The sequence below is a fragment of the Epinephelus moara genome, chromosome 3, assembly GCF_006386435.1.
Source record: "Epinephelus moara isolate mb chromosome 3, YSFRI_EMoa_1.0, whole genome shotgun sequence".
In the NCBI taxonomy this organism is placed as follows: Eukaryota; Metazoa; Chordata; class Actinopteri; order Perciformes; family Serranidae; genus Epinephelus; species Epinephelus moara.
In genome coordinates, this window is record NC_065508.1 from 22,118,314 (window position 1) to 22,146,114 (window position 27,801).

The 27,801-nt window shown below is 41.2% G+C and overlaps 2 protein-coding genes across 2 annotated transcripts; one reads left to right on the forward strand and one right to left on the reverse strand.

Moving 5' to 3' along the window:
• Positions 1 to 781: 781 nt before the first annotated feature.
• On the reverse strand, positions 782 to 9,417 carry ftr82 (finTRIM family, member 82). The gene is made up of 7 exons (XM_050040183.1): positions 8,656 to 9,417; positions 6,956 to 7,051; positions 6,606 to 6,839; positions 4,354 to 4,513; positions 4,205 to 4,261; positions 3,913 to 3,981; positions 782 to 2,054 (listed from the first exon to the last, which is right to left on the reverse strand). The coding sequence occupies exons 1-7, from the start codon at positions 9,244 to 9,246 to the stop codon at positions 1,534 to 1,536; spliced, it is 1,728 nt and encodes a 575-aa protein (XP_049896140.1). The 5' UTR covers positions 9,247 to 9,417; the 3' UTR covers positions 782 to 1,533.
• Positions 9,418 to 19,365: 9,948 nt separating this feature from the next.
• ftr83 (finTRIM family, member 83) lies at positions 19,366 to 26,003 on the forward strand. The gene is made up of 7 exons (XM_050041231.1): positions 19,366 to 20,043; positions 20,449 to 20,544; positions 20,722 to 20,955; positions 21,463 to 21,622; positions 21,747 to 21,803; positions 23,440 to 23,508; positions 25,131 to 26,003. Exons 1-7 carry the CDS (start codon positions 19,468 to 19,470, stop codon positions 25,652 to 25,654), a joined length of 1,716 nt encoding a protein of 571 aa, XP_049897188.1. The 5' UTR covers positions 19,366 to 19,467; the 3' UTR covers positions 25,655 to 26,003.
• Positions 26,004 to 27,801: the final 1,798 nt, after the last annotated feature.

A 27,801-nucleotide genomic window follows, 5' to 3' on the forward strand; every position in this document is an offset into this window, starting at 1 on the left:
AGCTGTTGTTTAGACAAGATTTACAGTACAATACATGTGTTGTAATGCAGCATATTGCTGTCCCAGAGTTATTGTCTTATTTTCTGACACCTGAATTGTTTTTAGAGATACTGTTAAAACAGAAGTGTTGCTGTTATTTTGGCAGCTTGACTATGAATTGACTGATACGCACTGGACCCATAAGTGACAGAGATGATTAGATATTTATTGCGGTTCAGTTCCTGTAACCAACCAACAGAGGGAGCAGTCAGTAATGTCAATGTTGGAGTAGTATTTCAACTGTAACTTGTGTTAGCGCAAGTTGTTTCAGGTGATTTTGGAGGGGACAAGTCCCGAGAAGCAGGTGATCCACAGGGATTTTCCAAACACATGCAAGTAGCAAAGTAGCAGATGCATAAATTGATGGATATAAGGCACAAATTGGTGCATGACAATTGTGTTTGACGCTCAAAATTTACCCCAAGCCCCCTATACATATGTACCCCCCCCTTCAATGTTGAAAGAAAACCTACGCCCTTGCTTGTAATTATAAACTGAATGGTTCACATCCCAGTTACATACATTAAAAGTTCAAGTTATATCTCTGTTGATACTGGTAAGTTTGAAATTTGTCAGACCTCGCCTTTGTTAAAGGACAAACAAGAATCGTAGCTATCTTCTCATTTAAATCCCAGACCTATTATTTCTAATCCAAAAAGACTTTTAAATTAGTAATATAGATATAACACCATTCTTTATGTTTTTTTAAATGTAGAAATAGAAAATCTCAAAACCACAGAAATCCATTCATTCAGCTCTTTATTTAGAACTATTGAATAATTTTATTACAAAACAAGTCTTTTCTTGATATCAATTATACTCTGGTTTTCCATTATATAAGTAAACATACATCAAATTAAATAAGGGTTAGTTCAAGTGAAAAAAAAACTGCAGACTTTCAGCAACTGATGCGACAACTATCAGATAATATCAGAACATGACAATGAAATATGTTGTTGAAAATGTGTTGAAACCAAAATAATACCTGTTAATGCACCAAAATGAATGTTACTGTATTACTCAGATGATCATAAGGTTGCGATATGTTTTAAATTAATTATGCAGTCATAAAAATCCTCATGAGAAAATGTACCCCAGGTTATCTCGGGGTACATTTATTATAGTTACACATACAACATATAACATTTACAGGTCTGGCTCAGTGAGACGTTTATAACATACTGACATGTCATAATATTACCCAGCAGTTATGATCAGATGCTAAAAGGGATAACACTTCATATTGTACTTGTGTGATTATGTGTTTTAATAATGTTTTCGTAAACTATCATGAAAACGTGATTTGACGTAATACGTGATGTGTAGCGTTAAAAAAAATGTATGAACACACTGAGGAGGAACATTTTTCTTCAAATATAACTTCAGTAATGTGGTTTGGTACAGTTTTGCAAAAATATATATTCCAAAAGCACTGCTGTATATTATGAGAAACACGTGGAGGATATTTTAAAAAGACAGCTCGGATATCAGTGGTTATTTCACATTGCAGATCTTGACTGAGGTTCCAACTCCAAAGCCTGGATACAGAGGCTCAACAAATGTGGTTTCGAACCTATGCAGGAGGGTCATGGTGTTGCCTATGCTGTAAAATGCCAGGACACCCGCAGTGTGGTCCAGGTACACGCCTATTCTGGGGGAGTGGGGGCCGCTGACGGCTTTGTCCACCCGGTTGTGCCAGGCAGAGTAACCGTTGTCAGAGCAGAGCAGACTCCAGGATTTGTCGTTGTAGCCCAGCAGACACAGCGAGCCTTTGCCCTTCCTGCTGATGCTCCTGTAGGCCACTCCGATGGAGAACTCCCCGCTCCACTCGATCTCCCAGTAGAAGCGGCCTCCTGACAGGGCCTCTCGGCACAGCACCTGGGCGAAGCTGTCGAAGCGCTCTGGGTTGTCACCGTAGGGCTGCAGCTCCCTGGTGCGGATGACTTTTCTGCTGTTGTCAGAGACGTACAGTTCCTTGTAGGCCGTGCTAGGGTCCATCTTCAGCTGGCAGAAGTCTGCAGGAAAAGAATCAATACAGTTTATAGTCTTTATTTGATAACTGAATTATTGTCCTGCCCAAAGCAATGACTCCCCACAACACCTCACCTCTGACTAACAGATAACTCTCTTTATAGCTTTTGTCTCAACAAATCTTCCCTCTGTTCTGCCCCTTCAGTAACATTGCACATAGTGTGTTTGAACATCTTTACACTCCAACTCTTTGCATAAGAAAACAAAACCCTTCAACAAATTTGCACACTTGAAAACACTTGTCTAATGTATGAAGTATGTTATCCTCAGTGTCGGGAAAGCTACTTTGAGCTTTGCAGCTTTTGTTTCCATCAGTCAGACACCTGCATTCAGAAACTAGAGTCCAGGTGGATTTGTTGCACCACGGTAACTCCAAATATAGCAGGCAACAAATTCAATACTTATCAGTACTTATGACTAACTGTTAACAAAGGAGATTCAATTACAGTGGGGAAGCACTGTAAAAAAAACCAAAACAAAAAAAAAACCCCTGTATATTCCTCTTTTATGGCCCAAAATTATTTATAGTATCAACAGTTAACTACACAAGAAATGGCCAAAATTATCTACCGTAAAACTAGTCATAACTTTTAACAGCCCGTGCTATTATTTGCTTATATCACTGAAATCAACAGGCCTATTCTTGTGACAGGCTTCTATATGGGCCAGGCCTTTGAGTCCTTGACTACTTGTAGTCAACTCGTTAAATCACTGTACGAATGTAGTTGAACGACCAGCAAGCTAAAAAACTACTAGTTTAATTACATGTAGTTCACTACTCCCCAACACTGGATGTAAATGCATCGTGCTAACCAAGCTAGCAGCTAGCGTTAGGGTTATCTCTACACTCACTGGTTCCAAAACTCCCAGATGGCAATGGCAAAAATGCCAAACTCGAGTCCACAAACCAATGGTGGCTACGTCAACCAACCTCTGTTTTACATGGTGAATTCGCATATCTTTACACCTTGTTGCATTTAAAAAAACTTTATCAATGATGTTATCCTATGTTTGTGTCTTTTCTCGGTCATTTTGGCCTCTTAAAGGTATATTTGTGTCTAACTGAGGTAAATTTGTGTCTCTTTGAGGTAATTTCTTGTCTTTTTCGGTTGTTTTGTGTCGATCTCTTGTCATTTTGTGTCTCCTTATGATTGGTTTGTGTCTGTTTGTAGTAGTTTAGGTCTCTGAGATAATTTTGTGTCATACTGCAGTAAACTTGTGTCTCTTTGATGTAATTTTATGCCTTAGTTGTCATTTTGTGTCTCTTTGTGGTTGTTTTACATCTATTTGTAATTGTCTATTTGTAGTGGTCTCTTTGAGGTAATTTTGTCACTTACTGGGGTAATTTTCTGTCGTTTTCTGTCGCCCTATCATCATTTTGTGTCTTCTTGTGGTTGTTTTGTGTCTGTTTCTAGTAGTTTAGGTCTTTGCAACATAATCTTATGTCTTTATGGGTCTCTAATTTGTGTCCCTTTGATGTAATGTTATGCCTCTTTGTCGTTTTGTATCCCTTTGTAGTCATTTTATATTTCCTTGTGGTTGTTATGTGTCTTTTTGTAGTTGTCTGGGTCTCTTTGAGGTAATTTAGTCTCTTACTGGGGCAATTTTGTGTCTCTTTGAGGTAACTTTGTGTCTTTTTTAGTTGTTTTATGTCATTATGTTGAAATTGTGTATCTCCTTGTGTTTGTTTTGTGTCTGTCTGTATTAGTTTAGGTCTCTGTGAGGAAATTTTGTGCCTTATTTCGGTAAATTTTGCGTCTTATTGAGGTCTATCTATCTATCTATCTATCTATCTATCTAGTGAGTTGAATTTTTATATTTCAGGCAAACAACGTAACTTACATTTCACAAAATCTGCTCTGCTCTTTGGCTCTGGAGGAGGAGAAGGGGTGTTGTCCACCACTTCTTTGCCTGCACATGAAGAAGCACAGTGTTAGGTCAACGTGATCTGCACACACCCACTCACACACACATACCTTTAATTCTTTTGTCAATGTGTTTTTTCTGCAGTGTTATTAACTAAACACTCTCATGCAATCCCTTTGTGGGATTGCCTCTGACAATTTACAGTGACTATATCATCAACCTCAATAATAATTAACCTCCGGCAGTCTTATATCACTACAGAACTCACCTCTGCTCCTCCTGTCCAATGTTCGACTCTCTGTAGTGTACACTGGGACCTCGCTCACTGAAAGACAGAACATTCATATTTAGCAAACTGGGTTTTTGTGTGTGTTTTCTGCCCGTCATGTAGAAGTGTTTTTGCTGATAAGGTCACACCTGACTTGGAGATCTTCAGCAGCTCCTCTCTGCCAAACTCCTCCAGGCGATCCTTGATCTCAGCCACAGCTTTCCTGACAGCCCCAAAGGAGAAGTCAGGGTTTACGGTCACTCTGGGTATGAAGCCGTCATCAGTGGGGGTGCAGAGGTAGTTGAAGTTCTGACGGGAAGAGAAAAACAGGCGTCATGACGAGGACAAATAGACATCAATGTGAGCTATCTGAGCAACACATAGAGTTTAACCAATTGTACTTAAACACATGAAACATGGTTTTCAAAGTGTTTAAAACACATCACTTCAAAACTCAATTCACAGTGAGAGGGACATCCAAAGATGGGGACATTTTTTGTCAATCAAAATTTCCATTCATAATAAGTGCTGCTATTAACGCTTCAACTGCTTGTTTCGGAACGCCCAAATTAATAATAAGGACTGTCGTTACACTGCCATTGTAATCATGTACAACCTGTGTAAGTAGGCTGTCCTATTAAAAACCACACCCATTGTGAACTACTACTATTAAAGTAGTAGTTCGACTACAAATTTTTGGCAGCTCAGCTAGATTCGTATCTGCATAATAATTCACATAGTTAAACTACTTTTTGCCATTTTTAGTGTGGTTAACTTCTGAAACTACAACCAGTTTTGTACAGAATACACAAGAGGTCATTCCAGGCACTCCACCAATCCTCCGTGAGGAAGGAAATATTCAAAGGCCTTTATTGTAGCTGCTAAATCATTAAAAGAGCCAATATATTGTGACCACTCTCAGTCTTCCTCTGGGCCTTAAGAGCAGACAACAAGGGCGCGGCCTCACCCATATGGTCGCAGCAACCAATGGGAGGCAATCACATAAACCAAATAATAACATGACAGCTAAAACAAATTGAAAAGGGTAAGAACGCAAAATGAAAACTGTGAGAAAAATAAGGAAGCCTACAGAAAACAGAGACAAATCACTGAAAACATGTGAAGTCTTTATCCTTTTTGAGACCAGGATACTTTAAAGCTTCCCTTTAGTTGAGTTTCTGTATCTGCCCCCCGCCAACCAAAGGGTTAATGTGTTTAATGCCCTCTATGTGTAATAAGGAATCATTAGCATTATGAAATTCACTGGTGTCTAGCCATGGGGTAGTCGCAATTTTTGGCTCTAACAGCATCCCTCAGGCGTCTTTTAGTGCAGCCTGTGTATAAAAAGCCTTCAACACATGAACAAGACAGACGGCATATAACAAAAAGTACTACTGCTGTTAATGAAATCACTGTGTTTATAAGTTCTGTCTGTATTAACATTAGCGAAATATTTAAATCGGTAAATTTGTACAGGGCCCAGGGAAGGGTCATGGAGGGAAATAATCAAAAGTTGAAAAAAAAAAAAAAAGAGATGTATTTTGTGCTGGCGTGTTACTTTTTACTGTATTTTGTTATAATTTAACATCACAAGTCATTTGAACTACTTTTTCTGAGTAGCTTTAATTAAGCAAACTAGATTTCTCATTAGGTTAGCTTTGCCTTAGTTTAAAGGTTCTGTTGGAGTTAGCCAGCTAGCACAGCCTACCGACCCTCCGTCTCACTCCCCGCTTCTACGACACTACTTCCCCAAGAGAGGAGTGGACAGCAGCTTGGACCTCAGCCACTGGAGCAACTCAAACTCAGCGAGTATAAACCCCAGCACTGGGGTTCATAGCGGACTTGTGGCTGGTGGTAATGGGTCTAATCTATGTAAGGGCAGCAACAGAAAAACATGCTGATCGGGCGGGGACTTACGGCAGTTGAGAGAGAGCGCTCTGTCTTGCTCTGGCTGAATTTGGGGTGCTAAAGGGCACTAAGTGAAACTGTCTGTGCTGGGCTATTGCTACAAAATGTATGCAACAGAAACAACGTGTGTGGACTCTGTTGTGGTGGGTGCTGGTTGTGTTCACATTAGGGGACTCCATTACTTTGCAAATGTTTGCCACTGCTGCACATCTTTTGAATTTTTCCAATTCCCTTACATAGAATCAGACCACAGGCAGCTAAAGGCAACCAACAAAGTCTCAGTTTCTAAGTTACGTTACAACCTGATCACCTATTGACAACGATTAAATACAGAACCTTAAACTTCTTCCAGTGTAAAGTGACTGGTCGCTTGCAAACTATGCTTTCAAAGTAGCTTCCCCAACACTGCTCGTATGTGCTCATTACTTCGGGTTTTAGGCCCCCTCACTTCGTGTATTTCTGTTTCAACAGTTGCTCTCCAGCTGTACATTACCTGCAAAAAGTGGATGTGGTCCTCAGTGCTGTAGAGCTGCTTGAGGCCGGTCTCCTTTTTCTTCAGTTCATCGATCTCTTGTTCAAGTCTCTCGATCAAAGCCTCGGCCTGGTTGAAAGCAGCCTTCTCATTGATACCGATCAGCTTGGTGACCTCTGACCTCATCCTCTCAATGGAGCGGATCATGTCCTCAAACATCTTCTGGCTTTCCACCATGGCTCTCTGGGCCGAGTTCTGCACAGAGCACTCAGAGGTGTCAGTGGTTTACAGAAGACGCAGCTCTGGTGAAATGCAAGGTCTTTTTTTTTCCATGCATGAAATTAAAAATACAAAATCTTAATAATCTTTACCTTCAGTGAATCCACAGCAGTCTTTAGTTCCTCCAGCTCCTTCACCCTCTCCTGGCATTTTTGTCTAATCTCAGCTTGGGAGATTCCCAAGAGTTTCTGCCGGATAAAAGCACACAACACGCCCATCTATTCCACTGTTTTGTTAGGCATGAGTTCCCATGCTGGCTGGCCTCCTTTAATTTATTATGCAGTGTTAAGAATAATAAAAGTTGCATTAAATTAGATTTTTAAGCTGTAGTCGAATGTCATGCTGTTTTATTGTGTGACAAATAAAGCCCCATATTTGTTGGTTCAGTAAAAACATTCTTTCTCATCAAGGAATATCTGGGGAGGCCCTTCGGCATGTCTAATAAACCCCTGCTCAAAGAATCTTCTTAATACGGCCAGCTTTTATCTCAGAGGGAGAGGGGGGGAAAAATCTGTAGTGGAATTCTGGCCATGTTAGGAATGTGAATCTACCGCTGCCTGACTTTTAAAGAGATGTTTCAAGGTGCACGCAGCACTGACACGCCGAATAGAGGGCTTCTAATTCAGCTTTTACTCAAGCCCACCAACCCATTCTTCAAGATAAGCTTGAGGAATGTGGGGAATCTAGGAAGGGGGGGAGTGAACATGAGAGGGGGAGGGGAGAGAGCGGGAGATGGAGTGAGATGTGTGAGACTCAGGTTGTAAATCTTTAGATGAGAGAAACCAGATTCCCTGTGTTGTAAAGAAAACTGTAGGATGAATTATGACTTCATCTTGCCCTAAAAATCCTGGCTGCCATAAAAACACTCCTGAATTACTTGCGCATAAAAACTAGAATTGCTCTGATTTATACAACAGTATCTGATGACACTCTTATCTCCTGAACATCCTTTTACCGACAATGTGATCTGTGAGTCATTTGAATGTGGTTACGACATCCTGATAGGTGGATCATGAAGTGCTGAAGGCCTTGACTCCCTGGCATTCCAGTATCATTACAGCCCCACTCCCACAGGTGGGAACCAGCGCAGCGAAAGGAAGTTTCTGTGTATCTATCCCACAGCTGGAACACCACATTCTGTGAAAAGCAGCTTTCAGAGGCTCTAAGACACTCCCCCTGCCTTCATACAGCTAATCAGAGAGCTGGATTTTGTTTTGGCGGTGAAGGCCTGCCAGTTTAGCTGATAGCGTTGGTGAAATGGGTCAAAGTACAGGCGCCAGTCGTAGTGCAGGGGCAGGAGTTGGGAAAAACAGCCTGTTTGTTATAACTCAAAATACTCCAGTGACTGTATAATCTAATGTATCAAGTATTTGCCTGTTTTTAGAGGTTTATCAGTCTGTAAAACATATTACAGTTGAAGTAAGAGAGATTCTAAAGCGGTCAAAACTTAACACATGACAAGATCAACATGTTTCGGCATCTTGCCTTCCTTGGGGTCATCCTGATCTTACAATCTTTGTATTACAATAAAGTTATTCTAAAAGTGTTGCTGGAGTTTTGACCTCTTTGCCTCCTCCATGCACCTTGGAAGTAGGGGAAGTTGTGCCGGAAACCCCCACCCCGCCTCGACAGCTTGTGGTTTCTCTCACGTACTGAATATCTTCCTGACATGAAATCTTTACCTCTCTGAGAAGATGATTTAAAGATTTGTACTATAATTATACTGCTCATGTGGCTTTGAGTGTTTAATCTATTAAAAGGATCCTTGAAAAGAGACAGGAGGATTTCTTACCTGTTTCTCACCCCTCTCTGCCTCAGCAGAGACGATGTCATGGCCCTTGTGTTCACTGACTGTGCAGATAGCACAGATACACATCTGGTCTGTTCGACAGAAGAGCTCCAGGGACTTCTGGTGCTGCGGGCAGATCTTCCTGTCCAGGTTTCCCAGCACCTCCACCAGCTTATGCCTTTTGAAAGTGGCTGATTCGTAGTGTGGCTTCAGGTGCTTCTCGCAGTAGGACGCCAGACAGTTAAGACAGGACTTTACAGCCTTTAATTTCTTCCCAGAGCAGAAATCACAGGCTACGTCGGTTGGTCCGGCGTAGATGTTCCCCTGGGATGTGTTGAGGTTGAGGTTCAGGCCACTCTTCTTGATCTTCTCAGCCACCATGCTGAGAGTGGCGTTGGGCCGCAGCACTGGCCTCTGGGTGAACGTGATCTTGCACTGGGGACAAATGTAAATCCCTGTGTAGTCAGCCTCGTTCCAGTAGCCGCTGATGCAGTCCATGCAGAAACTGTGGCCACAGGGGATCGCCACAGGGTCCCTCAGTAGGTTCACACACAGGGAGCAGCTGAAATAATCTGGTGAAGTGTGATCAGCCATTGTGATGGGCTCAAAACACAGTCAGACCTGCGAAAACACACACAGCCAGGAGTAGACAGAGTCCGTCGAGTGTGCCTGGGAGCCCGCCCTCAAGAGTGTGGTACAGCCTGCCAGAGACAGGACCTACTTGTATTTCTGAATTCCAGAGGTTATTGATTGAAAGCAGACAAGGCCCTCCCCCTGTGCTGTGAGTATATCGAGCCCTGCCCAGTTCAGATAAGCAGGTTGAACAAGCAGGGAGGGAGAGAGAGGGAGGGCGGGTAGACAGGAGAGGAGAGGAGAGAGAGCATGGAGTAAAAGACAGAGAATGAATGAAAAGTAAAAAACACACCAAGTGACAACGAGTGCGCCAGAAAAAAAGCTTCCATTTTCCTGACAGTTTCCTTTATTCTCGATTTTCTCATGTGGCTCATCTGCGGGTGAGTTGTGCGCACACTTCTCGGCAGCTGTGTTTCCACCTATTGTTGTCAGACAGAATCGCCATTGTCTTAAACCGGTTATAGTCCGACAAACATAAAGGCAGCCTAAAGTACTGGAGGAATTTCTGGGACCACCCAATAAACAAACAGAGACACTCTGAACTCAGGCAGTTTCAAAGTAATTTCAAACATCGGGGATGTTTATCACCCAAAAAATTTGTTAAAAGCTTAACTTGCTGCAGGCGGTGTGTCTAAGAGCTGCCAGGGTTCAGAGTTGGAGTATTTACACTATGTCCAGTCAGACCAGTCTGGGTACTTCTACGAGTCAGATTGTAACTGTGTAGAGAGAGAAAATATTGAGACACCAAACGGAAACGCACACGCAGAACATTCCTGTCACGTCCAGGTGCGTTGTTGCAATGCATGTTTTGCATATTTGTATGCACTCCTCATGACAAGTTATGTCACATTTTTTCACTCTTATAAGTGCAGCAAGGGGAAAAACTTCAGTGGGGACCCTGACTCACCCTGCAAAATAAAGTGTCTGCTGACATCATAGCCTCGTATTAGCATTTCAATGAAGTCTAGTCGACTGGTTTCGACTTATACTGATGACCCAGTACTTTTCTGCAAGTCTTTTGGTCTTTTAGAGTCCCTGCCATGACAGGCGTCTTGCTTAAAATACAAATTATGCAGTTCATTTTGCATTTCCTGCCTGATGCAAAATCATGTAGCAGAAAAAAGGTAATTAAAGGTTGTAAAAAGTACACTGGCTACACCTTAAAGTCACGTCTTGCATTACTTCATACAGCAGGCAGTTTCACCTCTCCATGTTTGGTCAGGTTTCTGATAAGCCAGTTTTCCTTCCTTCCTGCAGAGTAAAGGGAGCGCTCTGTGCTTACAGATTAACTACCTGTTAGCAGCGAGCAACTCAGCCGAGGCACAAGAGTTTCAACATGGCTTTGATTTATTTGAGAGTTCATAAGTAGGGCTGCAACTAACGATTATTTACGTTATCAAGTAACTTGCATTAATCGTTTTTGTCAATAAAATGACAGAAAATAGTGAAACATGCCCTGTGTAATTTCCCAGAGCCCAAGTTGACCTCTTCAGATGGTCTATTTTATCCTACCAACAGTCCGAAAATCCAAAACAATTCAGTTAATCATCATGTTTGACAAAGGAAAGCCTCAAATTCTCACATTTAAGAATCCTGAAACCAGAAAATGTTTGACTTTTTTCCACTGAAACAATTATGCCATGATCAAAATATCAACAAATCAATTATCAAATAATTATCGCAGCTCTATGTCTAAGTCCTGATAGACATGTGAAGACTATACAGTGCACATGTGCAAAATATTTCTTCCACAAAGCCATTATGCAGCATGATAATGCTTATGTTACAAGATACTTCAATAAGATTTAGAGGTGTACCATGCAGTTACCATATGAAAACACACACAAGTGAAAGTAAAAGCCAGCCCCAGATTCACCTTGCCATTTGTATTTTTGCAGCGCTTTGTCTCCTGGATGTCTCCTCCTTACAGTCTGGCACCTGATTACTACCTTTTAATAAAGCCCTGACCTCACCTGAGTGCCGTGGGACCCGAGCACAGCAGATAATAAGAAACTACAGGCAGAGGGCAGAGTATCTGCAGGAAAACACACCATCACACACTGCCAGTGGGTCATAAGTAATGATTAAGAGGGATCACTTCTGTATGAGTCTGTACATTCTTTCTTTTAGGGAAATCCTGCTTAGTATACCTTTAATAACAAGCCTCTCTAAAAGGAGTAACATGTCTGCTACAAGTCCCAGTGTTCTTTAATAAAGCAGACTATGGCTCAGTCCAAGTTCAAGGAGAGAGGTCAACCTAGTTTCTGCAGAGCGAGTGCAGGAGAGCACAAATGGCTGTTTGATTAAAGGAAATGAGGCACACTACACTGAGTGTGAGTAATAAAAACAGGAAGACACAACACAGAAACATGTTCTGGCGATACTGTTAGATACACAAATATGAGGAGTACTGAAACAGACCAAATGTGAATGGGAACACAGCACTTGTAAGGCGGATCTCTGCTGTCACGACAACCTCAGCCAGGAGATGGACAAAAACCAGCACATTTTAAATGAGTATGTCCTGATAATAACTGGAGTAATCCAAACTAGTGGACCCATATTTTTAAGGTGTCATAACAATAAGCAGATGTGACTTATGGACTATAGGCCTGGCACTGATAGTTCAGTAGGGATGAGCGAGAACACCATTATCTACATCTGTATCTGTTCAACCAACTATATTATCTGTATCTATATCTGCACTCTGAATGGGCGGGGTTTTAATCACAAGTGGGTGTGACTTAAACTGGAGATGGGTGGCCTTAAAGCGACACAAATTTACACTTTTCTTTGTTTAGGTTAAAATGCTATTAATATGCTGATGGCACATTAAAATGTAAGTGAATTCCACCAGAGCTAAAAACTCATAATTATACCATTCTCATATGGTTTTAAAAAAACTCCAACCATTGCCAACCACGGCAAATCGGACCGAATGCAATGATTGGTCGAGCGTCCTGTCTGTCTTCCCCACGTGGAAGCCTCCGACTGACGTAACTGCTCGCGTAACATTACCGCCCGAATACTGAAAGAATATTGCAAAAAAAGCGAACACTAAGAAAGAACTCGCTGCTTCAAGAATCAAAAGTTGGGTCAACATCGGCTCTGCCGAAGACTGATGCAGCTTCATCCTGTGCTAAAAAGGGATGAGATGGGTCAGGTATTTTTAGTTTGCTCTAATGTAACATAGGCTATAATGTTATATATGACAACATAGCATCCAGTTGCTAATGGCTAACGTTAGCCTACTGTAGCGTAGCCTCTGAAACATTAACTTTATCTTCCTTGTGTGTTTCCACTTACTAGTAACGTTAATGCTACTATCTAACGTTAGCACTGTAACCTTATTCTAAAACTCATCAGTCATCACTGACTCCGGTTGAGTTTTAAAACTCTAGGGTTGCGTTTGACTGTCTTGGTTGTAACGTTTCACTTGCTCTCATCTTCTGTGTATCTAACGTTACCTTGCCAACGCCTACGTCTATCATAGATGTAATGGAGGAGGGGGGAGTAGGCCTTTGGAGGGAGGTGGAGTTGCAGGAGGAGGGGGATGGGACTTTGGAGGGAGTTGTGGATATTCAAATTTTTCTAAGTGCTCTGTGAAATGCAAGAAAGGCAAGAGTTGCTTTAAGGTGAAGTTGTTATATCTTGAATTTGATATGAGTTGATCAGAGGCCGCTATAGTTATTATTTATCAGAAACTGTTGGCAGAGCAGTCTTAGAATTCAGCTTCAGATCATTTTTGATCACAAGAGTAAGAGACTGAACACAATTACCCAAATGAAAAGTATGAATATTGCCACATTTCACTGGGATGATACTTGTACTCGTAAGAAGCACATTATCTGTACCAGATACTTGTTTCATTCAAGTACTCAGCTCAACCCAGAAGTCGGATCCTTCACCTCAGTAAAAGTACTCATACTACATTGTGAAAATACCTCTGTTACAAGTAAAAGTCCTGCATTAAAAATGTTACTTAAGAGTATGTAAGTACAATCAGAAAAACATATCTAAGAATTAAAAGTAGAAGTATTCAATGCAAACATTTTTTAAAAAATAATTTAATAAATAAAAATATTTGAAATAATTCTAAAAAAAGCAGCAAGTCCTCATTTTTCAGAAGCTGGAACCATAAAATATTATTGCATGAAAAATGTATAAACAATTATAAAAAGTTGCTGTTTAATTTGTGAAATAATCAACTAATCGCTTCAGCTGCACTTGTACATTTTCATATGGTTTGTGCGCAAAAATCTCAATTTGTAAAGTATCTAATAACTCAAGTTATCATCAATCAATCAATCAATTTTATTTATAAAGCCCAATATCACAAATCACAATTTGCCTCACAGGGCTTTACAGCATACAACATCCCTCTGTCCTTTGGACCCTCACAGCGGATAAGGAATATATAACTTTAGTGGAGTAAAAAGAAAAATATTGCCCTCTGAAGTGTCGTGGAGTAGAAGTAAGACGTGGCATGAGATTAAAATACTCAAGTACAGTAAAAGTACCTCAAACGGTACACTGGGAAAATGCACTTGGTTACATTCCAGCTCTGCTTGGCACAATATACTACACATGATAAGCAGTTTAAGATAACAAGCCAAACAGAAACTTCACAACAAGGTCAGAGCGCAGCAGCTGTCTTAGAAACTATTCAGGGGAAGTTTAAGGAAAGAAGGCATGTTTGTTTTTCCTAACCCATGCTTATGCATGTGATGCATACCTGACAGATGTTCATGTGATCATGTTTGCCCTTATAAACCTGTCTGCTATGAACCTGATTCTTAGGTGCCTTTTAAGTAGCTGCAGAATTTGAGGAGAATGATTGTGCGTGCAGTAGCTCAGAATCAAGGTTAAGTTTAATAAGTGTAGACCAAGAGGTTCTCCTTCTCCATAAAGTTTCTATACTTTTGTTTTATGGAAGCAAAGTCCATCGCCTGGCTAGAACAGGGTTAAAGGCCAAGCTAGGCTGGTAGAAGAAAGTGCAGACAACAACAACAACAACAACAAAATCTGTAAAGAGGTGAAAATGTTTTGCAAGACGATGAAAAAACACCTGACTGAATCGAGACCAGTTTCAGTTTGAGTGCCGTTTTAAATGCTACTGGCACTGGCTTAGTTTGTTATCAGATGAGCAAACAAGTCACAGTGACTCAACTGATTATGTTGGGGAAGCTGCTTTGAAAGCTACCAATTACTTCACACTGGAAGTTTAACAACAGCAAAACTACTCGAGGGAGAAATATAGTTTGATTAAAGCTACTCCAAAAAAGTAGTTCAGACTATTTTATAAAAAGTGATGAAATTGACAATAAACATGTGATATGACATTCTGACAACATATAATATAATAGTGCCGTCTTGTTCGCAGGCCATATATAAAACTAAATAAACAAATAAACTAAATGTCAGCTTTGTTTTTTTATACAATGTCCATCAGTCCAGGTGGAGGTGTTGCACCAAGCAGGATTACTCTGTTAGCCATGTAACTTCTAAAATAGCTTCTCTGAACAGCAAAAATTAAAACTTGTGACTAACTGTTGTCAAATGGGATTCAAATACAGTGGAGAAGCATTGTTAAAAAGCCTTTAGTTAACTACAAACTACACAAAAATTGGCAAAAAAGTAAATTACCTATTTGAATCAATGTAAATATGAATGTAACTGAACTGTCTTTAAGTTTCTGTAAAACACAAACACTCACATTTCTTACTCCTATTTCGTCCAATACTGATGCTTGCTAAAATAAATATGATGCGAGCCTAAGTTTCGGACGTTCAGGGACGGCATGTAAATTTACGCTCATTACATGCACCGTGTATTTTTTTAAAAAAAATTCCCTTTGTACAAGGACTGCACAGTTTCTGCTTGTTAAATGCATTAAGTCTTTTTTCAAAATAAATTTTGAACATTGGTAAAAAAAAAAAAAAAAAGTTTTACTGTTTACATCCTTAAGTTCAGGCAACAAAAGCATGCCGCTAGCTTTAGAAAAAAAACATTGAGGTTTGGCGTAAAATAACTGTTTGTTACTAACGTGATATAACTTCATGTCATGTGGCATACATCACTGGCATAGTATGCTACACATACTAGTACACTATGTCATTATTAAAGTAACACAGTCAGAGGGTTCCTGGTTCAAACCTGGGTTGGGGGTTCGAACCCCGGGGTAGGGGTTGCACGTTCTCCTTGTGTCAGTGTAGATATTCTCCGGGTACTCCAGCTTCCTCCCACAGTTCAAAGACATGCAGATTGGGTTAACTGGCGACTTCTCAATTGGCCGAAGGTGTGAATGTGAATGTGATTGTGAGTATGAATGGTTGTCCATTTCTATGTGTCAGCCCTATGCTCGTCTGGTGACCTGTCCAGGATGTACCCCGCTTCTTACCCAATGTCAGCTGGGATAGGCTCTCGTCCCCCCTTCAACCCCTAACAGGATAAGCGGTTACAGAAAATGAATAAATGGATGAATTTTTGGTTTCACAATGGACACAAACAATGGTTTTCCACATCAAAGTCCAGAGTTTGTTTTATCCATCCGCTGCCCCTCGCCTCACCTTCTTGCTTTTTATACTAGGGTAGTTGCCCGGAGCGTCAGCAAATGTTGTTGCCTGGGGCAGCTCATATCCCCACTAAAGTGTGCGTCGGTGTGTGATGCTGACGGGGCACTGACCAGGCATCAGTATTTGACAAGTTGGGAGTGAGACCGGATTGAGGTAAACTACTAGTTTAATTACATGTAGTTCACTCCTCCCAAACACTGTTTGTCACTGTCATTAGGCACGTGATCAGACTTATTTAAATCACATAGTCAGTGCAATGAATACTGAAATCTGAATATTAACTTAAAAGATAAAAATGTCTTTATATAAATTCATTCTCGCAAATTTGAAAGAAGATCAGCAGCTGAAGGTCATTTGAAGGTCAAAATTATTACTTGAAATAAACCGAAAATATTTTATGCCTAAATGTACAAATACGTTTTTTTAAACACTGATAGTTTTTACCTCACTGTCGTCACTACACAGAGTTTTGGTTAGTGTTGCAGCACTTGCACTGAACAGTATGAGAGGAATTTTTCTTTCAAAATAAGATACTACACATTTAGTCTTGCATGTCAGCTGTAGTTACTGTTGTTGACGGACAACAGACCCTTTAATGCCTGGCACTGGGCTCTGGCCCTGCTGGCTCTAACACAATGGAATCTTTTAGGAGGCTTTCTCGGCCCTGCTGTTATCTGGGCTATCAAGTGTAGTCGCATTCCTATCTCCATTTCAACAACCCTGAAACTCCATGTTGGCTGGGAGGTGTGTTCACTGTAAGGTGAAATCTACAGAGGGAGGTATTTTGCTGAGGAGAGGAAGAATTCTTAGAACTGCTTTCAAGGAGCACATTTTCTGATTTCTGATGGTGTTACAGTTCAGTTTAGTTTATAGTTTAGTTCCAGTGTTGACCTATAGAAACAGTAATGAAACACAGTGTAAAATAGAGTTGATAAGTAACTGGTTACAGGTGAGGTGAAGGTTAGGGACGTCTCTCTGGCTCAAGAAGGAAAACTGAAATTAACAAACTGCAACAAAGTGGTTTACAGTATATGGTGTCATTGCACTTCAGCCACTGACTGTATAATACAATGAGAAGAGTCACTGTCAATGCTGCTCACAGACACAGAAACTGTACATGAAAACTGAAATTTTGCAGCTATTCACATGAAATCTAGACCAGATGTTGGTATTAACTCAATAAAACTACACTGATAAAGAAATCGTAACACTTCAATCCAAAACTAGAATGATCTCCTCTTGGTTTTATACCTCCGTGAATCAGTCAAGTTGCAGTGAAAGTTTACATCCATGTCAGTGCAGACTCATGAAGCCATGACAGTAGACAAGGTTTCAAATATGGATGTTGCTTTAAAGAGGCCACAGATTCTAAAACATGGATGCTGCCCATGTATCCTCCACCCTGCAGCACAGACGATCTCTACAGTCAGCACAGTTCAAGATTAGAGTCACCAATTCAGTATCTGACCTTTTCCTGAGTTATGGCGATGAATATTATCCAGGAAAGGGTTTTTGGCTTTGACCTTTTGGATATAAAATGTCATAACTTCATAATTTGATCCTATTTGACAAGTGTGTCAAATTTTGTCATAATTAGCGTATGAATTCTTGATTTATGGCCAATAACATGTTTTGTGAGATCACAGTGACCTTCAGATTTAACCTTTGACCTCCACAATCTAATCAGTTCATTGTTAAGTCCGAGTTGATATTTGTGCCAACTCTGAAGAAGTTCCCTCAACACTCTCTTGAGATATCGTGAATATCGAGAATGGAACATATGTACGGACAACCCAAAAACATGCCTCCGGCCACGGCTGTTGCTGATGTGGAGGCATCAGATTTCTGTGCAATAAAGTGGAATGACTCAGGAAAAAAGTTTTTAACACGCTAATTTATATTTATTTAATGCCTCTATGCTTGTATGTGTAAACATTTCTATCTGTTTTTGTGAACCACTTTGGTGTGAAACCTGTTGGCTTTTATAGGAACGCACCAATTTATCAGCTGAAGGTCGATAACAGCCAATATTGACCCTGTTGACTGCCTTTGATCTATCAGCAAATAAGATGGCATCCACTGATGGCAGATGTTTTTCTGTTGTCTCACATCAGTTTTGCGCAGACTAAGAAAGCAAAGCTCAAGGCTAACAGCGTCCGTCATCCTGTGGATGATAGAAAACGTGTTTGGGACCAACACGTATCTTCCTAGAACGTCTTCAGGAAGTAGTAAACTCACTATCGCTGGGTCAGAGGAGGCACCCTTTCTCTCCCCTGATAATGCTCCATTGTGAACAACAAATCTGTGCTGACATCAGCAAGAGGAGAGCTAGTTAATGTTAGCTGTTAGCAGCCAGTGGCCGCAACTAGTGGCATTGAGTTACTCTGATGAAGCGTGTGGATGCTGACAGCTGAAATGCAGAAATACTAAACAAACTGCCTAAAAGATGCTCAAATGGATCGACTACACTGCTGGGAAAAAAAAAATCTCAAAGCTACAATGTAAAACTGGCAGAATTGGAAGCTGAACTGAATTACCAAAAAAAGCTAAGAGCTGAAAAACATTGCTAGAAAAGGTGGAAGCTTCAATGTAACACTGTCACAGGTTGAAAATTACCTGAAAAGGCTGCTTTGCATTTTAAAGACATGGAAAGCAGATGTCTTAAAAGAGCATAATGCTTTGACATTTGAATGGTTTCTGTAACTAAAGGTATGCAGAAGCAGCAGTCAATTGAAAAATATTGAGAAGTGCAATTACTTTTTACCTGTTTAAAGCTTAAACGAAGTCTGTAGATAATAGAAGGCAGAGTAGTAGAATTTCAAAGTGAAGTATATTAAAGATTTAAAGATTATTGTCAGTTCAAAAAAGATCCATGCCTGACACTCATAGGTCAAACAGCAGCGACAGTAATGTTATATAGCTAGTAGGAGCAGTAGTAACGTCTGTAGAAGTGAATAACAGAGTAAAAATGATGATTTATAATGTTGGAAATTTAGCGTGACATCAGTTTGTGCCGTGACTTAAGTGGGTACTGTCACATCCCCAAAGAGGACGGTCTGTCTTGAGGCACTCAGCAATAGAGTACGCTCAACCTGTGGTTTCCTCACACTGCATAGTTTCATAGATACCTAATGTACTTTATTGCTCATTATATATGGGATGCAATTATGACTAATATTATTCCAAATAGTATTTGTCATGTTCTGTTTGAATCTCTTAAAAGCTCAGAAAGTATAAAATCCTCAAGGCCTATATTGTGTTTTATTTTTAAGGTGTCTACAGGAAATAATGATAATTTAAAAAAAAATTGAGGAACTATCCCTTCTTCTGTCAACACTCAAGGCCAAACCTTGTATCCTATGATCACACATTTCATTCATTCTCATTACATTCTGTAACTGATGGAAGCATTCACTGTGTCCTTTTCTTGCCCCGCCCTTGTTTGACTGGTTTCGGCTTAACCTGTTGAGCCGCCCTCTCTGTTTACTCTATATAACTTGCGTCAGTAGTACCTGTGGGATCACTTTGCCACTGTGCTGACACGAGTCACTGACTGCCTGAACAGCATCTTCACTGCATCAGAGGGAACAGCACTAAAATTGCCTCCATGTCATCTGACGGGGACGACTGCCACCTGTGTAAGGAGTACCTCAGGGATCCTGTGTCCATCCCCTGTGGCCACATCTTCTGCTCCGTGTGTCTAAAAACCTACTGGGACCATGCTGACCACACGGGTTCGTACCTGTGCCCGCAGTGTAGGGTCACCTACAACAAGAGGCCCACCCCGAGACGCCTGGGAGGCTCCCGGCACTCCACCCTTCAACGCAACACCGAATCCTTTCCGCCGCCACCTCCGTCCCCTGACTACAACTTCGCAGGACCCCAGGATGTAGGCTGTGACATCTGCATTGGAAAGAAACACAGAGCTGTCAAGACCTGCCTGATGTGTCTGGCCTCCTATTGCGAGAAGCATCTCAAGCCCCATTATGAGTCAAACACTTTTAAAAGGCACAAGCTGGTGGATGAAATCGGCCATCTGGACAGACAGATCTGTCCCCAGCATCAGAAGGGTCTGGAGTTGTTCTGTCGCACTGACCAGATGTGTATCTGTGTGCTGTGTACGGTGAAAGAGCACAAAGGTCACGACATGGTGTCTGCCGAGCAGGAGAGGGCGGAGGAGCAGGTATGTTTTACTTAAAGTAACAGCACTGGATTTCTGACTGTCAACAGGTGTACTAGGAATTCTTAAATGCTTTGCTCAACATGACAAGTATCATTTAATGCACATAAACCTTGTGAAATTTGTGACTCAATGGTGACACATGTAACTATCAGGGTTTATTGCACTAGTGACACAGTGGCAGGTAACGCATGACAAAGCAGCAGAGCAAGCACTTTGTGAGACGCACCCATACGAAAATAAGACTGCTACCTGCATGTGTTGCTTCCACTGTCAACGTCAAGCTGCTAACTGTTATGATAGAGTCTAAGCTTAAAGTATTGTCGATTGAATGGTTTGTCATTTTGAATTGTTGATTTGTGGAGCTACTGTCATCATCAACAACAACCTCTATTGTTTTACCCATAGCAACGGCTGGGCGCCACCCAGGCTGAGATCCAGGAAAAGATTCATGACCGCCTCAAGCAGATGGAGCAACTAAAACAAGCTGTGGACTCACTTAAGGTTTGTGCCACCATCATCCATCACAGATAAAACCAGACGAACCACTGAAGTATGAATGGAAAGTTGAATTAGCTCCCAACACAGACAACATTCCTTTGTGTAAAAGTGATGACAGCCTGTCTCTCGCGAAACCAGTGTGACACCCTGTTGATTTATGCATCCTTGTTTCCGGTGCAGAACTCAGCCCACACGGCGCTGCAGGAATGCGAGAAGATGTTTGGCGACATGCTGCGCTCCATTGAGAGGATGCAGCAAGAGATGGCCAAGCTCATCTCCTCCAACAAGAGATCAGCACTCAACAATGCAGAGGGCCACATGGAGCGTCTGAGCCACGAGATTGCGGATCTGAAGAGGAGAGACAATGAGATCACCCAGCTGTCCCGCACCGAGGACCACATCCACTTCATCCAGGTAGCCACTCCAGAGTCATGAGATAGATTCAGTACCACCCTTACAGTATGATTTTGGCACAATATCCACCAATTTCCGAGAGTGTATCTTATCATGCACCAGTGGAGAGGCAAGCTTTTTTCCTGGACAGGTCACCAGTCAATCACAAACCAAGCAGACAGACAAACTTACGTTACTAAACATCACCTCTAATCAGGGGCGTAGGTTTCGTCTTAACATTGGGGTGAGACACATATAAAACGGGGAGTTCTGGGTTCTCCCACAGGAAGTTTTGAGCATCAAACACTTGATTTAACTCCATCTAGGGAATAACATTAAAACATCCTGTATCCAACACTCACTGTGCATATCAGGTCTCAATGTTTATCAGCCACTGTAACTACTAAGTGCAAATGTACGTGCAAGAAGCTGAAATGTAGTTCAAGGTACAAAATGGAACAAAAGAACAGAGCATTAATTTGAGGAGTACTTTATCACGACTGCGTTTCTGTTTGTTCTCCTTATCAGAGCTACCACATGCTGATAGCCCAGACGGAGGCCGAGGAGCTGCCTACAGTGAGCGTCAACCCCTACTTCACCTTCGGCCCAGTCACTAAGGCTGTCTCTGAGATGAAACAGCACCTGAATGAATTCGGCAACGACGAACTGGTGAAGGTAGCCAAGGCAGGTGAGTTCAAAAACACAGAAAATTGTAAAAGTGAATTTAAATATTTGGATATATATTCAATTCTCTGGTTTCACTATGAACATAACTCCACTGTTGCCAAGTTAATTTTTTATTTTTTTTGCAGTGAACAAAATGACCTTCTGTCAACTGGATGAATCCAAAAAGAGACGGTCAATAAAAAGTGAGTCATTCATTTAAGAAAATAATTTGCCTGTTGTTGATTTTATGTGGACAGCAAAGTAACATGGTAATAACTATTGGAGATATCGGCCGTAGTGATGTCTGCCTTCTCTCAAATATAAAAGAACCAGATGACACTCGACTTGTGCTGCTTAAAGGGCAAAGAAATACATTTGGAAAACTCAACAGCAATGTCTCCTCCTAGAAATCATGACCCTGTTACTCAAGATAATCCACAGACCTTGTTGTGAGCAGTTTCATGCAGGAACTATTTTCTTTCTACTGAACTACACTCTCCAACCATATCACAGTGCAGAAGGAAGTGTGCATCTACTCATGGCTGAGAGGCTCGCGATTGTGACACTGTGAGATGTAAACATTTATGGCGTCCTCCTTGGCTGAGCTGTAATGTTAGCTAGCTCAGTGGTGCTAGGTAAGCTAGCAGTAGATGCACCCTTCCTTCTGGGCACTGATGCGGTTGGTGAGTGTAGTTCGGTAGAATGAAAATGGATCCTATACAAAAACTAGGGCTGTCGCAATAACTGCAATATTTCAATACTGCTGCTATTGACAAGCTAACTGCTGAGCATGGCAAGCAACTGCAACAACTGCTATATTCATGTTTTCATGGTAGCGACCTATGCTATAAACACCAGCAGCACGATGAGCCGTTAAGCCTCTATTCTGCTCTGAGCGCTGTATGTTTGCCTTTTTTTCTGGTCACCGAGAGTAGAAAAATATTTAGCTTTGGGTAAAATGCTGCAGCTGCTCGTCACTGTCACTTTTTACTCAGCTGTCCAATCACAGCAGAGGAGGGGTGAGACAAATTCCACAAAGACCAACCATCACATTGAACAACAACAAAAACAAAGGAGAAATAAATACTGGACCAACACAGAGTGGTGGGTCCGTCCTCTCGCCCTATATGCTTCAACCTTCCCTTCATCCAGAGCAACTACTCTATGTTGTGTCAACATTTTTACTTCTGTGGATATTCAGTATCATAGCAACAAGATGCAACCGAAGCATGAAGCTGAAAAAACACTGCACCCCTTATTGCACCTCACAATAAACTGCTCGCATCAAGGTCTATGGATTGTCTTGGGTAACCAGGTCATGATTTCTGGAAAGAGACATTGCTGTTGATTTTTGCAAATGTATTTTTTGGTGCTTTGAGCGCCGCAAGTCAAGTGCAATCTAGTTCCATCATATTTGAGAGATGGCAGACATCTCTACGATCAAAATCTCCAACACTCGGCAACTCACACCAAAGCGATCTAGATGAATAAATAGCACTGCATGCAAGAAGAAAAATATGTGTTTTGGATTTTAGGGTGAACTGTCCCTTTAAGCATCACTAAACTAGGGACAGATTTACAATTTCCCTTGACTTCAACAGGGCTTGCTTTGTGTAGTCCTGTTTGATGTTATTCATAAGAGGGCAGCCTGAGGTCACTCAGTTACCACATGGTTAAATTTTTACTTTGATTATAACGTCAAACCACCGGCAGTAAATAAACACACTCCTTTGAAATACAATGTTGCTGTTCAGATCAGTCAAATAAAAACACAAATCTTTATAATCCATTATGCCACTATCACTATTTCTAATACCATATACATATTTGCTTTCACAGATGAAGAAGCCCCAGTGTACAAGCCTCTTCCAGTCCAGGAGCCTCAGTACAGGGACGAATTCCTGAAATGTGAGTCTCAGCTCCACTCATACTGTTTTCTGCTGCGACACAGATCGCTGCTCTCCCCGCTCTGTTCAGTGCATGAGGCAAATTAGCTGCTGATGAGGTTCTCTGTCAGACCCTGTGGCTGACCACAAAATCTGGTTCTAGTAACTACTGTATGTTCTGCAGTGTTGACAGAGGCTGGGACTGACTCATTACAGATATATTAGCTGGCACTTACGCAGCTGTGTGATTTCGATTAAGTTTGCAGTTTAAGAACTCCCTCCTTGTTTCAACTGAGGGCAAAACAAGCTGATGTTCACTAACCGGTCAGATTATAAACAAAAGTAATAAGTAATCATGCTATTATTTGTAATATTATAAGAATGCTGATCTTTGAGCACATTGCCAGTTATAACTAATAGTTGACTAAAACAAACTGTATCGTCTTTAAGGGGTTAAAAGGTTGTGGGTCTCACATTGCTGTTACAGTTAAAATTGTAGTTGGTAACTTTTATAAAAATTAACTTTTTGTCATATTTGCTGAGCTGTCACTATATCCTGACAGTAGTACATAAGACAGATGGTCTGTGAAAAGTTCATGTTCCTCCTCATTGCAAGAATCCACTTCATGTGAATGAAAACAACCAATTAGAGCGAAGGAGTCTCAAATGCAGCTGTCAATCATGTCAAGCCAAAATGAAGCATCGTTTACCGGCCAAAGCAAATTTTCTCACTTTACAGTGAACAGTCCACTAAAATATGTTTCTCAAAACATTTGATGCGAGAAATAGGCAATGCTTGATCCAGACCTTTGAATCCACCTACTCCACTGGGTTTGAGTTGACTGATTTTGTCTGGCATCGTGACATGAAACAGCAATACAACCAATACAACCAATGTGTGCATGTGATTGGTAGTGTTAATATCATCGCCACGGAGATAATTCTTTTCAATCCACACTGACCTGCAATTAAAAGGATCTCTATTCATATTTGATCAGCGCTGCCTAGTTTGACAGTTCGACCACAGATCTTGAGCAGTGACTGACAGCTGTGTTAGAGACTCCTCTGCTCTGATTGGTTGCTTTCCTTTAGCCGTATTTGTTTCTAGCAAATGCTATTAGGAGCACTACGAGGAGGGGAACATTTGTTTGTTTTGCGTACTACTGTGTGGATGTAGTGACAGTTATAGCAAGTATGACATAAAGTCTTTTTTATGAGCGTTACCAACGTCAGTTTTAAATATGCACTTTGTTAGATGGACTTTGTTTGTGGTCAGACTCACAAACAGTGTTGATACCTCTGGCATTCCAGATAATAGGCCGGAAGATAATAGGCCGGGCAGATCTAAGAGACGCCACCGTGTGTCCCACCAACTGTGACCAGCAGAGGTGGAGATAAACAGCAGGCAGGTGACGTCCAACCCCAGTTATTGTTCTGATTTCTGTGTGCAGCCAGAGGGTCTCTCACTTTTCCTTTTGCAGCAGTCTGTTAGTCTAACAGAGCTAATAATCCAAATTACTTGCAGCTAATGGTACAATGGTGAGGGGTGCTTCAAGGCTTTGACAACCTTCCTCATTTACATTTACAAACAATTCAAGTTAACTGCTTCCTTTTGTGAGGTAAATGTTCAATTTGTCTTCCTAGATGCTTGTGACCTCACCCTGGATTCAAACACAGCCTACCGACAGCTCTACTTGTCCCGAGGAAATAGGAAAGCTGTCCTTAAGAGAGACCCCCAGTCCTACCCTGACCACCCTGCCAGGTTCGACTCCCTGCCCCAGGTCCTGTGTAAGGAGGCTCTTGCTGGAGGAGCTTACTACTGGGAGGTTGACTGGAGTGGGGAGGGGGCTGCCATTGGAGTCACCTACAAAGGCATCAAGAGGACGGGCTACGGAGACAGCTGCCGCATCGGCTACAACCGCAAGTCCTGGAGCCTCTTCTGCTCTGATTCCAGCTACTCCGCCCGCCACAGCAAAGACCAGATAGAGATCAACGCACCCTACTCATCACGTATCGGGGTGTTCCTAGACCACGTTGGGGGTACGCTCTCTTTCTACTCCGTAGGGGAAACCATGACTCTCATCCACCGCTTCAAGGCCTCCTTCAGCGAGGCGGTCTATCCAGGCTTCTGGGTTTGGTACGAATCAGCCATTGCGCTCATCCAGTGATTACACTTCCAATGATCAACGTACAACTGTGATTTAGTTTTGGTATAAATTTACAGAACAAAAACATTACTATTCTTTGATTATATGTCATAATTACTTTGCAATATTGAATTTTTTAGACTATATACACAATGTGTTGAGGATCAGGGGAGCTGTTCTTGATAACTGTGAATGTTCTGCAAATCAACATGTGTGAATGAACTGTCAGATCAGGTGTATGAAGTAAATGCATTTAACTTATAATTACAAATAAGGAAGGCTCTACTTGATTGAAATATGTCATGTGATCATTTATACTGATTATGATACATTTATTTTTATCAATAAACATTTTTATAAAAAGGGCAAACTGTAATATCCTTGTTGCATTTTTTACATCTCACCTCTATTATCACTGGGGTCACAACGTTGTGAAATTTTCTTTGTAAGATTACAGTCTCAGAAAATATCACGGTATACAATTTTACATTATCATTATTATAATTATTAATATTATTTGTTACAAAGACCCCTCAAGGAATTATTATAATTGTCAAGAAGCAAATGAGATGTGCACGCACATGTGAGATTCTTTGTCCCGTTGGATTATTTGTCAGTACTTCCACTCTGGCTGGAGTCCACACCTATGCTGATGTGGCGAGTTAAGCTGGCTGTAGCCTGAGAGACAGCTGTAGCAACAGTCTGTCATTATCTAAAATGGATGAAATTAAAGAATATATGTACAACATTCATTGTTCAAACCCTGTTAAGCCTGCTTGCATAGTGTTTTTGTTATTATGACAGGATATTTACTTTCTGTAACGGACATGCTGCTCATTTGGGAAGCAGTGACTCTCCTGCATAGAGTCTTTAAATGCATGACATTTCTGGATTTTCAGCTCATGATGAAAGACATTTCAGCATATTGCTGGTGTTTCCACCCTCACTTTAAATCATTATTTCACACACATTACAAGTAGCACTTTTGTCATCTTTCGTTGTGCAGTGAAGCCATGCTCTGGACTGCTTCTGTCATATGAAGTGGAGCAGGTGGACCCAAACGCAGGAGACCAGTAACTCAAATAAACCACTGTTTAGTCAAGGTTAGAGCGGACAAAAGCAAAACTGAAGCCCACACGACAAAACCGAGGATCAAACGGAGACTGAACTGAAAATCAAGACTTAAATACAAACTAGTCTGACGAGGGGATGAAGTGCAGGTGGAGAAAAGGGCGGAGAAGCTCAGGTGAGGGGAATAAGGTGATTAGGTAGGAGAGCAGGCAGGGAGCTTATTGGCTGGGAGAAGCTCTGGAGAGGGGACAGACTGATGAGGCTGATGCAGGGCAGGTGTGTAGATGGGCAAATGAGGGAAAGGCAGCATAGGAACACAGGAGGGGAAAAACACAATAAATCGAAACTCAAAAACACAGAAAACACAATCCTGTTATTAATAAACCGAATAGAGTGAAGAGTACGCAGGTGAAATTATTCTACAGATACAAATCAGTCCAGTCTTCCCAAAAAGTCTACAGGCATCAGGACACAGAGCAAACTATGGCAGTTTTTCTTCCTCTACGTCATGACTCCTTGTTGCAAGTTTTCATTAGCGTAGATGCATGAGCTTGATCTAATTGTTTTGTAATGCCCAACTGTCAGAAAAAAATGCCAGCACTGATAACAGGAATCGACAAGCTCAAAGGCAAAATATTCCTATGGACTGAAGAAAATTACTCATTCCTTTATTCAAACTTTATCTAATCTGATTCAAGACTATCCTCCAGTGTTTGAGTTAAAAAAAAAAAATCACATCTATGATACCATAAGAATATTAACAAGTGAGAATTAGCAATAGCTGCAACAGCATACGTGCATGCATCCACACGTTAAAGGGAAATTTCGGTTTATTTCAACCTGTCTCCCATGTCCTAAATTTGTTTCAAGTGACTAGTGACATAAAAATAATAGTTAGCATGTTAGCCGTTAGCCTAGATACAGCTGGGGCGCATAGTAGCATCAGACCTGTTAAAATGTAAGTGAACAGGCAATCTTCAAGTGCAAAGTTAGTCCACTAAACAAGCTTTTTTTTCCCACAAAGACCGCCTCATATCGTTAGGATAAATGTCAGAGAACATATAGAAAACGACATGTAAACGTGTTGTCTTACCTTA

Coding starts and splice junctions, on each gene's coding strand:
- ftr82 (XM_050040183.1), bottom strand. CDS start 9,246: ATGGCTGATCACACTTCACCAGATTATTTCAGCTGCTCCCTGTGTGTG. Junction 4,262..4,353: donor GCTGAAGATCTCCAAGTCAG/GTGTGACCTTAT, acceptor TCTGTCTTTCAG/TGAGCGAGGTCCCAGTGTAC. Junction 3,982..4,204: donor ATTGGACAGGAGGAGCAGAG/GTGAGTTCTGTA, acceptor CTTCATGTGCAG/GCAAAGAAGTGGTGGACAAC.
- ftr83 (XM_050041231.1), top strand. CDS start 19,468: ATGTCATCTGACGGGGACGACTGCCACCTGTGTAAGGAGTACCTCAGG. Junction 20,044..20,448: donor AGGAGAGGGCGGAGGAGCAG/GTATGTTTTACT, acceptor TTTTACCCATAG/CAACGGCTGGGCGCCACCCA. Junction 23,509..25,130: donor CAGGGACGAATTCCTGAAAT/GTGAGTCTCAGC, acceptor TTGTCTTCCTAG/ATGCTTGTGACCTCACCCTG.